We start from the raw sequence: 21332 nt of genomic DNA, 5'->3' as shown, positions 1-21332 counted from the left end.
TAATTTTAATGTTGCTACATTTTAATCTTAAAGGCAGATAAGCAATATTGGATTCAATAAATATTGTTTGTTGAAGGTATCCACCAATCATCAATCAAAACCCAGGTTGGTCAACCAAAATTGAGCTGAAGATAAACGTACATTCTTGATTTTAAAATACATTTAGCAATAGAATATTTCACATATGATTATAGTATTATATTTAAATGTTGATTAATATTGCATGCTCTATCTGAATGACAACATTAATAATTTTAGCTCTGTATCCCTTTAATATAAAATTATATTGATTTGACAATGTTGGTGTTAATGAATTCTCTACTCCATATGTTGATGTAATGAATGGGATTGAGCATGCAATTCCAATCTAATATGTTATTTAAGGATATCCTAAGAATTATTTAATTTTCATCTATTAAAGGGACATGAAGCTCTAAATGTGTAATTGTATACATTTTTAAACTATGTACTACTGTTATCTGAACACATGATTTTAACTTTTGTAAATATGCCAATTTATGCATAGAAAAACTGCCGGATAATACCAGTAATGCATTGTTTAACATAAACCAAAATCCATTAATTTTTCTAAAAACTAAAACAATAGACTGAACCAATGTAGCTCATAAAATGTTTAAACAAAACAATAAAATCACGTTTTAAAAAAATTCAATGAAAAATTTAGTTGTCATGTCCCTTAAATGACGTGATCAATTTCAAAAATGGAATCTATATTTTTAAAATCAAAACATATGCAAAATTGTGTGTATTTTTAGAAAATGTATACAAATAAGATTAAGCAATACACAAGGGAAGAATATAAATTGGACATTCAAAGAATCTTACATTAAAATTAAGACATCCAGAATAGATGGGATATCTTAAATTCCAAACCAAATCAGAGTAGTCTTACAATGTAATCCTATTTTTTTGTTTTTATTTATTCTTATTTGCAAAAAGTTTTAAAATCCAATTTGAAGATACATATAAATATTGAACAATGTGGATTTAGTATGTAATGTTCTGTCCATGTTTCTAAGACAAATGTCAATTAAAATGAGACATACCATACTGTGACAAGCCCTGCCTTGAGGATCCAGCACCAACATCCAGATCTGTAATATATTAAATGAGGATTGGATATCATTAATACAAATCATGCCATGTTTAAAATCTTTACATTATTAGCAAATCAATTCAAAAATATTAATCCTTTGGTAGTCCCATGAGTTAATTTTTTCCTCAATTCTATTCATGATAAATATATCCTGTACTCTTATTTTCAATCAGTTGTGTTGTTTACTGTAGCTTAAATTATTTTTTTGTGTTATTTCATTCTCATCAATTGATGGGCATATGTTATAATTTATTTGGATTCTTCTTTTTTTATTATGTATAATATTGAAAATAAGAATACTGTATTCTTCACATATATAATAATTCACATTTCATTTTGACCAACATGTATAAAGCAATGCCACTTACAGCTAACCCATGTTAACGTGTATGCGCAATTCCATTTTCGCGATCATTGCGCAATGATTCCAAGCGGAATTACGCATCCGTCATTTGACCAACATGTATAAAGCAATGCCACTTACAGCAAACCCATGTTAACGTGTATGCGCAATTCCATTTTCGCGATCATTGCGCAATGATTCCAAGCGGAATTACGCATCCGTCATTTGACCAACATGTATAAAGCAATGCCACTTACAGCAAACCCATGTTAACGTGTATGCGCAATTCCATTTTCGCAATCATTGCGCAATGATTCCAAGCGGAATTACGCATCCGTCATTTGACCAACATGTATAAAGCAATGCCACTTACAGCAAACCCATGTTAACGTGTATGCGCAATTCCATTTTCGCGATCATTGCGCAATGATTCCAAGCGGAATTACGCATCCGTCATTTGACCAACATGTATAAAGCAATGCCACTTACAGCTAACCCATGTTAACGTGTATGCGCAATTCCATTTTCGCTCTGTGACGCATATTCTGTAGAGCGCAAGAAACATCATTCCTATTTCATGTGTCACTAATCTAAAATCAGATATCTAAACATCATATGTAGTGTATGTTGTGAGATCTGTATAGGTTTAGTATCTGACTATATACACATTTTTTACAAATAAATCAAATATTAAGATATTATATGAAGTTGGATAGTTACCTGGTTCAGATTCTCTTTCTTCTCCTCCCAGGCCACCGGACGGAGAAGCAGCTGCCCTGGCCCCCGCGTCAGGAATTTCAGATCCCGCAGCTGGGAGGGAAGAAGAGGAGGCCGAGGATGGCGAGGATCTAAATCTTTTGGGGACCCGGAGATTGAGGAGCTCGCATAAAGTCACCTCATAAGGGAGTAGGTAGAGTTTCCGCAGGGCCTTTCTTTGGCCCCCTCTTTTACGGGCTTGTACCCAGTCCCTTATGAGGTTGACTTTTTTTGTTAAGCGCAACCTCATATCTCCGAATCTCCTCATGATCTGATCCTGGGTCCTCTGGACGCCACACACCAATCTAACCGCATTGCTGATAGACTCCCAGAGGGCCTTCTTAACAGGCGCATCTGTCGAACTCCTCTTGTTCCCAAACAGCTGGGGATAAAAGTCCTTGACGGCGTGGACCAGTGCAGCGCTCTCCTGCTTGGTGAACCTGGGAGGTTTCATGCCTGCTGGGTTGTATACAAATAATATATATTGCCTGCAGGCATTAGAGAACTGACAAAGATGGCAACGTGTAATGGACTTTTATATGGTGAAGTAAACATAAGATGCACCATGGGACAAGTTATCTGTACATCTGATTGGATAAAAGTTTGAAATATTGTTAGAATGTCTGTGAGACCATCCTGACTCAAGTTGTGTTTGTGTGATGAACTCTGATTGGCCGTTCCTTAATGTTTCATATCTTAGCAACTTCCATACACATACCTCCTGGTGGTGCTGTAACTTCATTTTTCATGTAGACTTATTTGTAACTCATGGGCCTGTCATGCGGATATGTGTGACGCAGATTTAATATCCGTGATCCGTTAAATATTAATGATTAAATTCTCTTTAAAATCTAATACTGTCACATTATTAAATGTTGTAGACATTTATCGGTTTAATAACGGTCTGTTTCTTTAATAGAAATACACATTTAATATTGTATGTCTTTATTGTTCATAAAATCCATTTCTTGACTTATTGTGAAGTATTGATATTGCTCTATTAAATGTATTTATAATGCACATTGATTGTGTGCTATTGCGTGACATTAGACTCTAATGTTTAAAGATGCTAATCTGGTGTTTCAAGATGCGTTTCCCACGCAATATTTCTGAATGTTCAAATTCAGGTTATAATGTCAGTAACTTGGATAATCTGTTTATAAATGTTAAACTACAGGTTTGTTTGTTATTAGTAAATAAACCTCGAGCTTGTATTTGTCTAAAGTGCTCATATATGTTATTGTGCAATGGCGTCTTTATTTTTAAATAGACATTACAAACAAACAATTGTATCAAATGATCTGTAGAGATAGAAAATTGTTTAGACTTTAAAATGTAAATAAATTTATCTTATTATTTAGATATCCTCAACAGAAGAAATTTAAATGCACATGGTTGAGCCAATCACATAAGGCATCTCTGTGCATCCACCAATCTTCATCTACTGAGCCTAACTCGATATGCTTTTCAAGCAAAGTATGTCAAGATAAGAAGAGAAGTAAATACACTCTTTAAATCTCTTAAAGGGACACTGTCCAAACAAATTTAGCGTTCGTGATTCAGATTGAGCATGAAATGTTAAGCAACTTTATAATTTAATCCGATTCTCAAATGTTAAGAATTATATTTTTATCTTTCTTAGCAAATCAATAATTATATTTTAGATTACGGACAATTGTTTCCAAAAACCTGGGTTGTCCTTGATGATTGTTGGATAAATTAATCCAACCAAAAAAAACAAGTTCTGTCCAGAGTACTGAAGCAAATAAATTATCTATTTACTGCCTTATTTTTAAAGTAATGATAGCAACATCACAAGGAACATTCATAATATGAGACAATTTTTAAAGTTGCTTAAAATAGAATACTCATTCAGAATGTATAAATCATTAATTTTTTAACTGTCTCCCTTTAAGTATATTTTGAGTTCATGTCCCTTTAAAGAAACATTTCACAATAATGCTTGAAAAATCAGAAACCTAAGCACCTTCCTTTTGCTAAATTAGTATAACATATGAGTAAAGCTAATTTAGATTTAGACTTCTGGCTTGTTTTACACACCGAGTGAAAGATATATTGTAAAGGAGGTATTTCGGAGTCTTCAGCTTAGAGGGACATTAAGCTATATGTTATGTATGCATTTTGGATAAGATTATAATATTTGAACAACTTAATATGTTTTTGTATTCAATCATTAGATTGTAATGATATATTCTTGGATTAAATACATATCTACATCGGCTATTTTGATGCTGATTGTTGGTTGCACATAGATGCCTTATGTAATTGACTAAGATATGTGCATTGATGTATCTTTTTAAAAGTATATTTAAAGACTGAATGTAATTCTATAGTACTTTATAAATATGTTTAAATTCTTTTATGAATTATTGAAAAATCAATACACAATATACTTTGTGAATGTCCCTTTAAGGACCAAGACATTTTGAATGTTGATTTTACATTGTCAAAAGAAACTAAAGGGGAATGAAAATTATATATAGATATGTGATGTCTAACCCAAGAGGTAAGATTGTAAAAAATACATAATATTAATAACTATAGTTAAATGACTCCACTAGAAAATTAAATCGATTAACCTGGCATCCAATAACTAGCTTGTGAAAAATATCAAGTTAAATGACCTAACATTTATAAATGTAAAAATTAAAAGAATGTAGAAAATAATGTTTTGAGATACCTAAGGAAGATACAAGATCTTATAAAATTAAATTTACATTCAACAACACTGTCACTTTAATGTAATTGAACCACTTCCCCTTCTTAAAAGTGAAAAAAACTAATTTATGTCAAATTTTGACTACATATCCGAAATTATTTTAACATCTAAGAATTTCAAAAGAAAAGCATCGATGGATATCACTCCGCAATTAATTTTAAAAAATATAGTTTAATGTAATATTCTCTGAATCATTGGATTTTCTAAAATTAATGCATTATTTGATCTTATGCATGTGCTTGTCAAATAGCCAACTACCAGTCATGGGAGTCACATTTTTTTTTTTATTGACAGATTATCTGGATATTTATTATAATCTGTTCAAAAGAGTGTATTTAATACTAAAATGTTTATTATTAACATTTAAAAATTAAAAGTTTCTGAAAGAAAAACAAAAAAATATTCCTGGAAGTCATCAGATGACAATCTGAAATAAAAATTTTTTTTTTTACAAAGTTAATACACACGTTGTCAAATATTCCTAAAATACATTTACAATCATCTTGTGTCTATGCTCTAACTTTGTTCAACATTTTATCTAGATATTTATTAATTCAATTTAAAAAAAAAACATACACCATTCTATTGTGTAATAAAATAAAAATTTAAATATCTGAATTTCAAATTCTACATAATAATATATATCACATTTCAATAATATATATGTATGCTGAACATAAATGTAATATTTCATGTCCATTCAAAAACCTCTATATCAACTATAATATGTATTCCTTTTTCTGATTGTGATCCCTAAATATCTAATTATGAAATAAGTATGACTAATGTATGTAAGCTACCAATATTCAACATTCTTCCTGTGATTCTTAACTAGCATGCATTGGTACACCAACCTGGATAATGCATGGTCTTTGAAAGTCAATTCAGGGGTAAACAGTTGATCTTCAATAGGTGTCTTATTCATCAGTTCATAAAATAGAGGACTGTGAAATACCATCTAAAAAAGTAAAATCATCTAAGTGTCTGATTGTGATCCCTAAAGATCTAATTATGAACTAAATATGACTAATGTATGTAAGCTACTAATATTCAACATTCTTCCTGTGATTCTTAACTAGCATGCATTGGTACACCAACCTGGATAATGCATGGTCTTTGAAAGTCAATTCAGGGGTAAACAGTTGATCTTCAATAGGTGTCTTATTCATCAGTTCATAAAATAGAGGACTGTGAAATACCATCTAAAAAAGTAAAATCATCTAAGTGTCTGATTGTGATCCCTAAAGATCTAATTATGAACTAAATATGACTAATGTATGTAAGCTACTAATATTCAACATTCTTCCTGTGATTCTTAACTATCATGCATTGGTACACCAACCTGGATAATGCATGGTCCTTGAAAGTCAATTCAGGGGTAAACAGTTGATCTTCAATAGGTGTGTTATTCATAATTTCAAAAATAGAGGACTGTGAAATACCATCTAAAAATTAGAAAATCATCTAAGTGTCTCCAATAGGATGCCTCCACAGCCTTATTCTATCAAATAGTTGGCACTTACCATGTGAACATGTCTTTGTATGGTTTTCAAGGTCAGCAGATTTGAAAGATAATGCCAGACATGATCCCATTGGTAGACTTCAATTTCAATCTTGGCTTTTTCCACTGTCAGTCTGGGCAATCTTCACTGTCAGGCTTCTAATTCTTCCCTTTCAGTCTTTAGATTAAGTCAGCTCCCTAATGGCAGAAAAAGTTTATTAAAAATTACTACAATTGTGTGAATCATTTCTGTACCCCTCTCCCACCCCCCATTTCAGAATAAATTTCTGTCACTAGCTTACTAAGCGTGTGTAGCATCTTGTGTTATGTTCTATCAAGTGTGAAGATGAGTCATATTGAGCAGGACGAACCTCTAATGTGTGACATTGAACCATAGTCATGCTAGAGGATAGTTATGCTAGAGGATCCCTTTCTGAGTATTTACATTTTAAGTAATGTGTAAACTAAATACTAGTTTTGAAAATGTATGCCATATGATGTATTTGTGTACAATTCATGCCAGCAACAGTCCATACATTTATACTTACCATCTGATGTCCTCTTTAAAAACCAGGTGGCAAAGACTCGCTACAGGACCCAATGCCCAGAGCATCACCTATATTAATAAATGAAACACTTTTTTAGCATTTGATGAACAATCCTAACATGTTTGCACAATTCTCTACTTGTCATTTCCCTAGAGTTCACATCTATTGACAATACTCCAGTCTAACTTCTATTATTTACCGTCTAAAGTGGCGGTTGATGATGTCTGCTCTGACATTGAGCCCCTCGTCCCGGAATGGCCCCTCTAGAACAGGATCATCCTCCTCATCTCTGAGGAGGTTTCGGTGCGCCGGGACGCCCTGCAGCATCCCAGCCCGCTGTGCAATATTATGCAGGACGCTACAGGCTACAACGATCTTAGCCACCTTCTTTGGGTTGTACTGGAGGGCTCCTCCTGACCTGTCCAGGCACCTGAACCTCATCTTCAGGAGCCCGAACATCCGTTCAACCACCGCCCTGGTTCTCTTATGAGCCCTATTGTAGCGCTCCTCAGACACATCAGTCGGGCTACGCAAGGGGGTAATAAGCCAAGGCCAGCTCATGTACCCAGAATCACCTATAAATTATGAACAGAACATAACTCAAACAGAATCCTCAAAATAGTATTTTGAGTCCAATAAAAAGTACTGTACACGATAATCCACTAACAAATGTTTATTTTAAAATAAAATAATCTAGTTCAATATTATTCTCTATCTTCCCATTTCATCTAAGACATGCTACATATGCGTATTTCTCCTAAATCAAACCTTGTGTAAAATGCAAACTACATGGTTACATTGCATTCTCTATCTGAGCATTTAAGATAAGACAAGCTACATATCTGCATTGAACTAAAACTAGACATTAGCGGAAAGAAACAATGACATGGTTAAATTGCATTAGCTAATATCTTTCCATTTCATCTAAGACATGCTACATATGCGTATTTCTCCTAAACCAAACCTTGTGTAAAATGGAAACGAAATGGTTACATTGCATTCTCTATCTGAGCATTTAAGGTAAGACATGCTACATATCTGCATTGAACTAAAACTAGACATTAGCGGAAAGAGACAATGACATTGTTAAATTGCATTAGCTAATATCTTGCCATTTCAGCTAAGACATGCTACATATGCGTATTTCTCCTAAACCAAACCTTGTGTAAAATGGAAACGAAATGGTTACATTGCATTCTCTATCTGAGCATTTAAGGTAAGACATGCTACATATCTGCATTGAACTAAAAGTAGACATTAGTGGAAAGAGACAATGACATGGTTAAATTGCATTAGCTAATATCTTGCCATTTCAGCTAAGACATGCTACATATGCGTATTTCTCCTAAACCAAACCTTGTGTAAAATGGAAACGAAATGGTTACATTGCATTCTCTATCTGAGCATTTAAGGTAAGACATGCTACATATCTGCATTGAACTAAAACTAGACATTAGCGGAAAGAGACAATGACATGGTTAAATTGCATCCTATAGCTGAACATTATGCTAACATTTTAAAACTACAGTGGCAATTGTCAAACTAATTAACCATGTTGTGCACAAATACTCACCAACGAGATAACCAGGGGGCATTTGTCTTTCCTCAAACGGTCTCCACAGGGACGACAGAGAGAGGATGCGGGCATCATGACTAGCCCCTCCAAAATTCGCACACACATGCATAATCCTCATCTGTGCGTCACAAACATACTGCACGTTGAGGCTATGAAAATGTTTGCGATTTCTGAAGGGCAAGTCATCAATTGGAGCACGCAGCGCAATGTGGGTACAATCTATGGCTCCCAAGACATTGGGCAATTGAGCAATATCAAAGAATTCCCGCTTCAGGCGCCTCCAATCACCATCATTTTGTGGGAATCCTATGTATTGCTTACTGATACGTACCATGGCGTCCAGAAAGTTATCAAACACCACAGAGAATGTACCTTGAGCCAGGCCATGCATGTACATTTCTCCGGATTGAAAACTCCCGGAGGCCAGGACGTATAGACAGCTTAGCATCTTACTCATGGCGGGAACAGCAGTCCTTATTCTTATACGTGGCTCCAAATGAGGTTTAAGAAGATCGTAAAGGCCAATGAGCTGTTCGCGATTGAGCCGATACTTATCATAAACCTCAAAGTCGCTCATGTTTTCCAAGGTGGGTCTCACCCTGTAGACACGAGGACCTCGAACCAGACGACCCCTTCGTCTCAGTCTGAGCCGCCGAGGCTGCCTGATTCGACCAACAGCTAGCCAATAGCAGCACCAGCAGCGTCTACCATGTCATCGTCATCCATCTTTCAAAACAGCGTAACAAGGTATGCACTTGATCTGATGTGGATCACAAGTGATGCATTGGCCATGTTGTTTGGGGGATTTATAGTACAATTAGTCCAATGGTAGTGAGTTTGTAATGATTGCTAATTGTATTCACTTGTTTGTATGTGAGCGGCGCGAATGCTTTCACAGTGAGCGTTTTTTTGGTTGTTTGCTGAAATGTTGTTTTCCAACAATGAATCTCAATGTGAAAGTGTCAAATATCACACATACAGTGCATGTTTGTAATGTTTGATCATATGCGTAATCAATATTTCTTAAACGCGATCTTATAGTAACAAGCACACGTCCAGGCTAACATGAATGAAAGTGCATAGTTGTGTATAATGTGCATCGAATGTGATCGATCAATGTTGCTGCAACATTGTTTGAAAACGATAAAGTAACATCTGCCATCTGTAGTATTGTATATATAAGTGATTGCCGAGCTGTCAATATTGTATGCATCCCATTAAAATCGCACTAATACTGAATAACTTCCGGCTGTCATCTGCAGTATTGTATATATAAGTGATTGCCGAGCTGTCAATATTGTATGCGTCCCTTTAAAATCGCACTAATACTGAATAACTTCCGGCTGTCATCTGTAGTATTGTATATATAAGTGATTGCCGAGCTGTCAATATTGTATGCGTCCCTTTAAAATCGCACTAATACTGAATAACTTCCGGCTGTCATCTGTAGTATTGTATATATAAGTGATTGCCGAGCTGTCAATATTGTATGCGTCCCTTTAAAATCGCACTAATACTGAATAACTTCCGGCTGTCATCTGTAGTATTGTATATATAAGTGATTGCCGAGCTGTCAATATTGTATGCGTCCCATTAAAATCGCACTAATACTGAATAACTTCCGGCTGTCATCTGTAGTATTGTATATATAAGTGATTGCCGAGCTGTCAATATTGTATGCGTCCCTTTAAAATCGCACTAATACTGAATAACTTCCGGCTGTCATCTGTAGTATTGTATATATAAGTGATTGCCGAGCTGTCAATATTGTATGCGTCCCATTAAAATAGCACGAATACTGAATAACTTCCGGCTGTCATCTATAGTATTGTATATATAAGTGATTGCCGAGATGTAAATATTGTATGCTTCCATTTCAAATCGCACTAATCCTGAATAACTTCCGGCTGTCATCTGTAGTATTATATATATAAGTGATTTGCGATCTGACAATATTTATTAATTGTCCCATTCAAATTTCCCTAATAATGCTGTTCCAAACTGTTATTTACGTATATGTTGTATTGTAGTATTGAGTGTTAAAGTTCAGAAAGGGGCGGTACAGTGGTGAATCTGTAATGTGTATGGTTGAATCTTCTAATGACGTCATGATATTATTAACCTGCCTATGTAGTTCTGAAATCCTCATTGTGTTGTTGTATTGTGCTACATTGTTATTGTGTGCTGAATAAAATCTAAATGTGTGCTTTGTGGTTGCGTGATGGGTGATGCGTGTTATGTACATATACGTATATATTGTGATTGTGTCCCACATATGCTGACTTCTATATAGCGGTCTGACATTGTTGTTCCTTCCCATAAAGTGACATCTGTAATCTGGTGTAATGATGTTCTTGTTGTACGTAATTCCTAATGGTTTCTGGTGATGGAATCATGATGTTAAAAGTACAGTAAAATCCATATGTTGTGTTTTGTGATTCCTATAGAGAATGTAATGTGTTTTTCCCCCATCATTTGAATGCACATGTATGAGTGAATGTTAAAAGTAATGTATGTGCATCCATGACTGATCATGTGTTAAGCATATGTAGATATGCTGTTGCTGAAAGCATATGAGTTGAATAACTGAAATGCAATAATAAAGGTAAATGAGAATTGTTTTCCATTGTGTAGTGTCTGTGAATCCTGAAAACTTTACATTATTTTTGTGTCCGTTTAAATGTAATATTTTGATAAAAAAAAAGTTTGTTTATAGTGATGTTGATTTGTAGTTGATGTAATATAAACGTCTTAAACAATTTAATGGTGTTGTGAATATTCAATAATTAAAATCCATAAATCCACCATAGGGAAATAGTCATTTCTTGATCTATTTATCATAGCTGGGTCTAACGCATAAAAGCATGTATTTTCTAGTGCTGGTATTTGGAGTTTTTCGGTCTACGCTATTTGCGTGCGTTAGTGAAATGTGAGTTTCGCGTGCACGAGCACGTCTTCCCAATAGAAGTCAATGGAGGCTCTAAAATTTGGTCATTTTTTTTTTTCTAAGACTGGTTTTCCTCGTAAAGTGAGTGACGTCATGAGCTTGTGTGAAAAAGTAACTAAATCGTGTTCTTTTTGTAATAAATAAATATTTTTTGTATGTCATGTGGTGTATATTGTTAATACATGTAATAAGCTTATGATAATAACAACAATAATCATTTTGATTGGAGCACCAGTTGTAATCCAATATAATATAATATGATGTGTTTTTCAACAAAGGATGTACTATATATATATATGTTTTTCTTTATCTTTTGGATCCCACTTGTAACACTTTGTCCATTCATTTTATTCATTTGTCTGTTAGTTTGTTTGCTCTTTCATATATTTACTTATTTAGTCACTTATTTTTCAGGGAATTTAATTGTTAATACACTTGCTTCACCTTATACCAACAACTTATAGTGTTTGTAGAATGTCGATTTACTTTTAATAATTTTTGCAGCTTTTAACATGTAATTGTTCACAGGTGTTCTGTGCCTTTAAATGGGCTACGAACACCTAACAAACTCACCCTATGATTAAGTGCTCAACAGAGCACGAAACTAGTCAGGGAGTTTGTTTGCCCTGTACTGCCTGCACTTTTAACATGTATTAATAAAGGATTTTCGTTTTACCTTTTTTTCTGGAAGCCCTTTATTCGTTCACTCCTTATAGAGCAGCTTCCTCATTTCGTTTTTCTGAATCCTGGCTAAACCCAAGTGCAGCATAGCCTTAACACATAGGGTGTTCGGCACATACAGCACAGGCGACGGTCATCTCGGCCCCACCGTTGATAGACAGCACATGCAGGTGCGCCATTTTAAGTGAGAGAGCGGTGGACGGTCGTAATCTCCCAGATTGACTCACACGACCCGACCGCTGCCCGCAGAGAGCAGATTACAACCTCCACCTAGTCGGTGAAGCCGCAGAAGCCAGGTCCCCTCTCTGAGACACGGCGGGGCATACCTCCGGAACCGAGGAAATTCTACACAGAGCTGCCAGCGGTAAGAAGCCAAAGCAGCTGGCGGGAAGCGCTGAGTGAAATAGCTGCGGGAGCTGTTGAGGTGTGTGGGGCTGTTCGCTGGTAGAGGCTGGCAGATCATCACGACCACAGAATAAAGGTGCAAAGAGGCGCCATATTGCCTGCCGCAAGCTGCAGAGAAGGATTCGTGTTGAGACCACGCGGTCACAGGCCAAAAAAAAAGGAGAATCGGATCAGCTTTCCTAAGAGTGAGGACGGATCACATTTTGCAACGGATTGCTCAAGAGTGGGGCCGGCCGTGTCTTAAGACTCCCATCGCATGTAACCTGTGACCGCCAGAAAAGGTAACTCTAGAATCCTGCACACTTACATTGGGAAAAACCTCACGGAGTGGGGTAGAGAGCAGCAGTTTTATTATATATAAGGCATAATTATACAACTTACACAGGGGGCCCTAGAACACACTTTTATGGCAATATTTGGGCCTGAGCAGCGTCATAGGAGGGCCCAGAGGACATAATAGCAGCTGGGAGTCACAGTACAGGCCACAGAAGGCCTAGCCTGCAGAGAACTCTTACTAAGACAACCTATTTTGACCAATTCTTTCTGCATGGGTTTTGCCTTATAGCCCTTCTGGCAAGACTAGTGGGGAATTGTTAACGGAGACTCTCTACATGCAGCAGTGACATTCCTTGGTTGTCTCACCCACAACAGAACTGGTGCTGCCTTACACTGTGTTAAAGCACATATATATCTACATCCAAGGTAGTCTGCTTTGCCTTAAAAGAACCTCTTCTGCATGACTCTTGCCTGAATACTTTCCTGGTAAACACAATGAAGAACTTTTAATTGAGACTCTCTATATGCTGTATTGATTCTACATGTCCAGCTGAGTCAGAACACAGCTGGTGTTGCATTGTACTGAGTTTCTGTATATATCTGTCTGCATTTTTGGGTATCACAGGGGTGGGGTGGCGCTACCTCTAGTAGTGACTGTGCTTTTGTATGGATAGATTTTTGACTGGGGGCAAAATGTCAGGGAAAATCAAGTCCTCAGGAAAGAACAGGGGGGCTGCTGACCACCTACAGGATACGCCCTCTGCTGTGCAGGATTTTAATGGGCTGCCTTCTGAATCGCATATTGTGGTGCAGCAGCTCTCCTCCATCTTTCTCCCCAAAATAGATAGCTTACAGAAAGGTTTAGATCACTTAGCGGGAGAGATGAAACAATTTTCGGTCCGCTTCACAGAGGTTGAGAACAGGGTGTCAGGGCTTGAGGACACAACAGCTACTCATGGCACCCAGATAGATGTGTTAGTGAAGGAAAATATAGTATTGCATCAGAGGCTTGAGGATTTGGAAAATAGATCCCGCCGTAACAGCCTGTGCATTCTAGGGATTCCTGAGAGAGTAAAACATAGAGACTTTATTCACTTTATAGAAAATACCCTGCCACTTGTACTCAAACTCATCCCCAATATTTTCAAAGGTAGTGTAGAAAGAGCACACCGGGTGGGGCCTGATCGGCAGCAAGAGCGGGATAATGCACAGCCTAGACAGGTGATGGTCAAGTTGCTGCATTTCCAATTGAAAGTAGAATTGCTGCGCGCATATAGGAAAATGGCCCCCATAATGTATGAAGGCTCTAAATTGCTTATTTTTCAAGATTATTCCTCAGAGTTAATGAGGAAGCGCAAAGAATTCTCCCCACTGTGTTCACGGCTAAATGCGGAGGGTAGACAAGTGTACCTTCTGTACCCTGCTAGACTAAAACTACTAACTCCCTCAGGCCCTAGATTCTTTGATACCCCACGGGAGGTTACTGAATACCTGGGAAGAGAACTAAATGGAAGAGTGGGTGGCCCAACTGGCCCACTGCACTCAGACCCGGGTTGATAGGATTTGAATATTTGGCCTTTATTAGGTCTAAGTCTTATTTTTAAGGGTAAATATCATATAGCCCTAAAAACAGGTTGTGATGTCTGCTTTACTCATAAAAGGTTATATTTTTATGTTTATGTTCGATGCAATTCTATTCTATGTAATGATAATGTTTTTATTCTTGAGATATAGTTTTCATAGTTCTGGGACAGAGATCCGGACTTCAAGATTGGAGCAAGGGGAATACTTTAGCTACGATACTCAGGGCACTGTTAAAGTGGAAAGGAAACCCCATATTGTAAAGTATCTCACTTTCATTTGTTTGGTATTAGTGTTACAAAATAATATATGGAGTGTGTTAACTGACTGGTGGGTCTGCTGGAACCAAATTAACATTTCTGACATAGCACTATTTTTGTTTAAATGTATTTCTATGCTCTATTGGGTTTGTTTAGTTTTTGTACATACTGCTGTTACACATTCATTACTCTCTCTAAAGAATGGGACACAGGCTCTTTTCCCGGGAGTGGCGTACCCGGAATTCATTAGTTTAAATGCTCATGACAATTCTGAAGTGAAAAAAGGATATCCCCATTCTAGAGAACCCAGACACTCAGTGCAGTGTCATACAAACCCTTTTTTTTTTCTCTGCTTTTATGCCCCTTTCCCCCTCCCTCCCCCCCTTACTACTCTCCTTACTCCTCCCCAGTTCTCTCCTGCGGAGGGCCGGCTTAGTCGGGATGCGCGCAAGACTACTTAAATGGCTGTGAGATTAGTAACATGGAATGTGGGGGGGATTAATTCACCCGCTAAAAGAAGTACTATACTGACACATTTACGGCATCTGGGGGCTGACATCGCCCTAGTGCAAGAGACTCACCTCTCGGAGGTGGAGCACGAAAAACGAAGAGGGGGAACACTGAGATTTTAAATACTCACAAAGACAAAGAGGGACGTTTTTTAATAGTAAAAGTTAGAATAAATCAGAGAATCTTGGTAATTTGCAACATCTACACCCCGAACTGTAAATCTACAGCTTTCTGGACCAGACTCATTCAAACACTTACCCCTTATTTAGGTTTAGATATCATACTTGGGGGAGATTTTAATCTAGCACCAAATCCTATCTGTGACAGGTTTCGAGATCCGGAGCGTCCGGCGGGGGGTAACCAGTCTAGGGATAGCGGTATTTTCGAAAAGAAGATATTCTCTAGGTTATCGAACTCCTTGCAACTCGTTGACGTGTGGAGGCTGTGGAACACGGAAAGCAAAGATTTCACGTGTATCTCCAGGGCGTCGCCCACGATGTCGCGGATAGACCTTTTTATGATTTCCTCTAATATAATCTCAAGGGTTACTAAGGCCAAGATACATACGGTAGTGGTCTCTGACCATGCACCAGTAGAACTTGTGATCTCGCTGGGGGCAGTGATTGCTAATAAGCAGACACTAAGATTCCCAGGTTTCTTATACACCTCAGATGCTTTCTTGAAGCATTTAACGCATGCCTGGAATGACTTTTACATAGATAATTAAGCCCATCAAGACAATCCAGAGCTGTTTTGGAATACGGCGAAAGCAGTCCTTACGGGCGATATCATCTCTTATGTAGCTGCATTACGGAAAAAGGCTCAGGCCAAATTGCAGAAATTGCAAGAAGCCTTAACGGAATCTTACCAGGCCTACTGTGGCAGACCCTGTCAGGCCTCTAAGGACAGATACCTCGCCAGCAAGGGCGAATTGGATGTGTTCCTGAACCACATAGCGATAGTGCAACTCCTTCGAACAAGTGCCAAGTACTACAGGGAAGGAGACAGGTCTGGCAGACTGTTGGCCTCGCTGATAAACAAACAGATGGCCCGTAGACCCATTGCAGCCATTACGTACCGTAATAAAACGCACAAGACGCTGGAGTCCATTGTTGAGGCTTTGGCGAGCTACTACTCCACTCTGTACACTAGCCAAAAGAAACCTCCTCAGGAGAGTATTTCGGGCTTTTGGAACGGTCTTGAGCTTCCTCAGCTCAAGGACGAGCAACTCAAGGCTCTAAACTCCCCGATTTCCCCAGAGGAGATTCAAAAAACAATCTCCTCCATATCCAATGGGAAGGCGTCGTGTCCTGACGGCCTTCCCATTGAGTTCTTCAAATTGTTGAAGCCTCAAATTACCCCTACCTTAACTAGGCTATACAACCTATATTATAGAGAGATGGTCGCTCCCCCCAAGACATTCACAATGGCGCACGTGTCACTGATTCCGAAACCTGGGAGGGACCCTGGTCTCCCTGAATCCTATTGCCCTATTTCCCTTCTCAATTCGGATTACAAGATACTCATGAAAATCTTGGCCGACAGATTAAAAGTAATCCTGACAGACGTGTGCAAGTGTGTTAAAGTGTGCGCAAGAGGCACCAAGCTACTCCAACCCTAAAGTCCCTCAAATTAGGGAAAAAAGATAAGTGAAAGAATGAAAACGAGGAGAAGCGCTAAAAAAGCTAAAGGTGCTAAACAGTTTAAAAATAATTGCTATGCAGACAAATTGAGATAAAAAAAGAATAAATTTACTTGCTTAACATATATAATTTAAAACAAACAATCACATTGGTACATGTCCTACAAAAAAGAAAAAGACATAGATCACTTAAGAATCGGACGTCTCCGATGTATAAAAAACACAAAATAAAAACTGCTGTTGCCAATATAAACCTTGTCTCAGTATTATGAGGGGGAGGTCGGCATCAAATCTAAAGTCCTCAGATGATTCAAAAGAGAACCGAAGCCGGGTAAGTGTAAACCCGTTTTACCTTTATGTGTACCGTCCGTGTATCAAGAGTCACCTCCGTGAGGCGTATACGTGTCCCGTGACGTCACAAATCGGGAGGCGTCGTCTCTGTAGGGCAATTCTATTGGTCAGGATAACTTGAAGGTAAACTATAGCGGCCGCTATAATATAGATGGTGAACTCCGCTCTTAGTGCAGGATCGCACGCAGGGTCACAGTATAACCAGATTTCCTCTGTAGATCTAATAGTAAACGGCCCTTTAGTGTGTGACTTGAGACCGGCTTCAATTTAAGCGCATGGCCCTTCACAGTGTAGTCCTCGTGTTGTCCGTGGGTAGATGAAGAATCTTTCACTCCAATACAGAAATACAGTCCTTATAGACAAAATGTGAAGTGTAAGGCAGCTGTAACTATCATCAACGCGTTTCTCCCTCTTACAGGGCTTTCTCAAGATGAATTAGCTCCAGTTACAGCCTCCTTTTAAACAGTGTAGACTCATACCTATTGGTCAGGTGAGATTACTTTAACTGGCAGGTGTGTTTAATACAATTGGTCTATTGGCAACAGTACTGGCAACTTAGAAAAAATTATATATCTAAATGAAATAAGAAACAAACCACTTATATCTAATTGGATTTGAGAATATATCTAGAGATGCTTGAATTTGGGGCATTTGTATATTTGCCACAATTTGCAGTCAAATAAGAATAAAAATAAAGGTTTAACTCAGGTTCAAAGGTGCTTTCAAAGAACAATATTACTTTCACTGAAAGGAGGATTTAAAAGAGCGACAAAGCATCCTCACTAAAATGGTCAAAAAATGTGACTTTGTGCTAGAAGTCATTATATACTAATGTACTTAAAGAAAGATAAGTAAAAACATTTTTATTTTTATTTTAAATATGCTTATATATACTACGAACCAAGGTGAAATTTTTTTTATTATATATAACTGCAGTTTTCTGCCGTTATGGGAAATTATATAGGTGCTTGCAATGACACAGTAATCGAATTTATAGATAGTGAACAATATTAAACTATGAAAGAGTAGCAGAGGTCCTGTGACTAATAAAAGTGGATACATATTTATCCCATAAAACAAAAGGTATCAAGATTGTACAGTGACTAAATTTAAACGTTTAATTTTTAAATAGTGAGAATCTAAAGTTGATTAGAAACTATTAGAAATAAAATAAAAATAAGAAATAGAATAGTACAAAGTCGTACTTAAGCCAAAATTAATCTAAAACAAAGGGTGAGATGTCGAGTTCAGAGTTCAGACCAGCTGGATGTAAAGTGTCGTATTTATATATGTACTCCGCTTCTTTTATACATAGTAGTTTATCTATGTTACCTCCTCTCCAGTGACACTTAATGTGTTGTATTCCCCAGAAAGTTAAATCCTTTGTCTGCCCTTTATGAACTTCTTTGAAATGTTTGTAGAGTCTGGTATCTTCTCTTTCTTTCTCTATACATAACAGGTGCTCCCTGATCCTATCCTTTAGCATCCTTTTTGTTTCTCCAAAGTATATCAAATTGCAAGAACATTGGAGTACATAAATGACCCCTTTTGTTGTGCATCTGATAAGCTCTTTTATTTGAAATGGATCACCTTTAGGTGGAATTATTAAAGAGTTTTTCTTACAACTATGCTGGCAGGCCTTGCACGTATAGCAGGGGAAAAAACCTGCCACTTTCCTTCCTGCAATATCTAATTGTGTGTTCAGACTAGTTTTATTCTCTTGAAAAGTACTAGGAACTAATATTTGCTTTAAGTTTCTTGATTTTCTAAACACTAATCTGGGTCTATCAGTCAAATTCTTCCCTATAATGGGGTCTGCTTGTAGGATGTGCCAGTGTTTATTAAGAATTTTTCTTACAGTACCATGATCATTACTGTAATCAGTGATAAACGGTGTATCTATAGTATCTTTTTCATTTAAAATGTTTTTTTGTTTATAGGTGAGAAGTGTTTTCCTATTTGATGATCTAGCTCTACTAGTAGCACTTTGGACTAGCTCCTCATCATAGCCCCTATCCTTAAATTTCTCCATAAGTGTCCCTATTTGCTCCTCAAAGTCCATTAGTCTAGAGCAGTTCTTACGTATCCTTAAGGCTTGACCTACAGGGATATTTTCTTTCCATTGTTGAAAGTGACAACTGTCTGAATGTATAAAGCTGTTAGAGTCTACATCCTTAAAGTGTGTTTTTGTCTCAATAGAGTCATTTATCACCATGATTTCTAGGTCAAGGAAAGTGACTTTTTCTTGACTGTAATTAAATGTAAATTTTAGGCCTTTATCATTGATATTCATATTCGTAAGCATGTTATTCAACTCCATTTCGGAGCCCCTCCAAATCATCAGCATATCGTCTATATATCTGCCATAGAGCACGAGGTTTGCACCAAAGCCACTCTCCATGAAGAAATTTTCTTCCCAGTGGCCTACAAAAAGATTGGCATAACTTGGTGCAAACCTCGTGCCCATAGCGGTCCCATCAACTTGGAGATAGAAATTCTTATCAAACGAAATATAGTTATTGTGCAATATGAAAGATATACTCTTTAACAAAAAGGAATTTTGTTCTAATTTAATGTCTGGGTCTGCATCCAGATACTTTTTAACAGCCGATAAACCTTGATAGTGACTGAGGTGATGTCACAGGTTACAAGGAACCAATCTTTCTCCCATTTGATTGTATCAAGGATGTTTAAAACCTGAGTTGAATCTCTTAGATAGGAATTCAATTGCCTTACATACTTCTGCAAGAATACATCCACATACTGTGAGAGATTAGATGAAAGAGATCCCACTCCGGAGATAATTGGCCTTCCAGGGGGGTTCTTAAGATCCTTATGGATCTTTGGAAGGAAATAGAAAACCGGGACCCTAGGGAATTTAGGGTCCAGGAAATCTACCTCTTTATTATTCAGAATTCCCAAATTCTTTCCTTCTATAATAATCTTTTTTAGATTGGCTGCGAATTTATTCGTAGGATTCAGTTCTAATTTTTTATATGTTTTTTTATCATTAAGTAGTCTTAGGGTTTCAGATTTATAATATTTTGTGTCCATGACTACAATCCCACCGCCCTTGTCGGCGGGCTTTATAGTCACGTCACCATTCTTCTTTAAGCCTTCCAAAATTAAAAGGTCTTGTTTACTCATATTTGATCTCATATATTGTGAAGGTTTACTTTTTTTGAGATCCCTAAGTACCATTAATTCAAATGTTTCCAAGTTACTCCCTTTGCAAAAGGTGGGATTAAATGTAGATTTATTTTTCAAATCTGTATGGATAAATTTTTCTTGTCTCACTTCAGTTTCTTTAGTCCTGTCTAATGGGTCTTTTAAGAAATAGAGTTTGAGCGTTAAATTTCTTATGAATTTTTTACATGTACATGTGTGTTAAACTTGTTCATTTTAGAGCTGGGTGCAAATGAGAGTCCATGACTCAAGATTCTTGTTTCGTCCTCTTTTAGCTGAATACTACTAATATTGAACACCCCATTTGTATCTATTTTATTCTCTTTGCCTCTTTTGCTCGTTCCCCTCCCTCTTGTTCCTCTAGAGGTCTTTTTCTGTTGCCCCAGACTTTTTCCAGATTTTCTTTTTGCAGATTTCTGGATGTGCCCTCCCTTGGAGGGCTTTGTCCTAAAAAATGAGTGTTATTACCTCCAGATTTAGGGGTCTCAAAATGCTGATATGTCTGTCTATAATTATTCCTCACAGGTGTTTGCCATCTATCATTATTTTCCCAATGTCTATTTGTATTGTACATTGAATTTCTTCTATCATAATTGTATCCCCAGTCTCTATTTGTGTTATATATTGATTGCCTTTTATCATGATGGTAGTTCTCATCTCTCGGGTTATTCGTTCTATAGCCCATATGTCTATATGTATTATGTTGATAGTAACCACTATATTGTCTATTGTATGTGTCTGGCCTCCATGATTGGTTTGTGTTCCTATTCCTATAATCCTGATCTCTATGGTTGGGATAATTCCTTTTTTCTTTCTTTTTATAGCTGACTGTTGTCCAATTGTTTTGAGACGTAGTTAGATCCATCTCTTCATTTTTATTTTTATTTTGTTCTGTTTGTGGTTTAATTGTGT

At 37.0% G+C, this 21332-nt stretch overlaps 1 protein-coding gene across 1 annotated transcript in view; it reads right to left on the bottom strand.

The window, feature by feature from the left end:
• Positions 1-21332, bottom strand: part of LOC128661301 (uncharacterized) — a 324509-nt gene that overhangs the window by 183687 nt on the left and 119490 nt on the right. The window contains exon 5 of the mRNA XM_053715572.1: positions 19093-19483. Coding sequence (XP_053571547.1) covers positions 19093-19483 — 391 coding nt within the window. The remainder of the gene's footprint in view (positions 1-19092; positions 19484-21332) is intronic.

The sequence above is a fragment of the Bombina bombina genome, chromosome 5, assembly GCF_027579735.1.
Source record: "Bombina bombina isolate aBomBom1 chromosome 5, aBomBom1.pri, whole genome shotgun sequence".
Classification (NCBI taxonomy): domain Eukaryota; kingdom Metazoa; phylum Chordata; class Amphibia; order Anura; family Bombinatoridae; genus Bombina; species Bombina bombina.
Note: the sequence above shows the minus strand (reverse complement) of the source record. Positions and strands in the feature narration are given on the sequence as shown.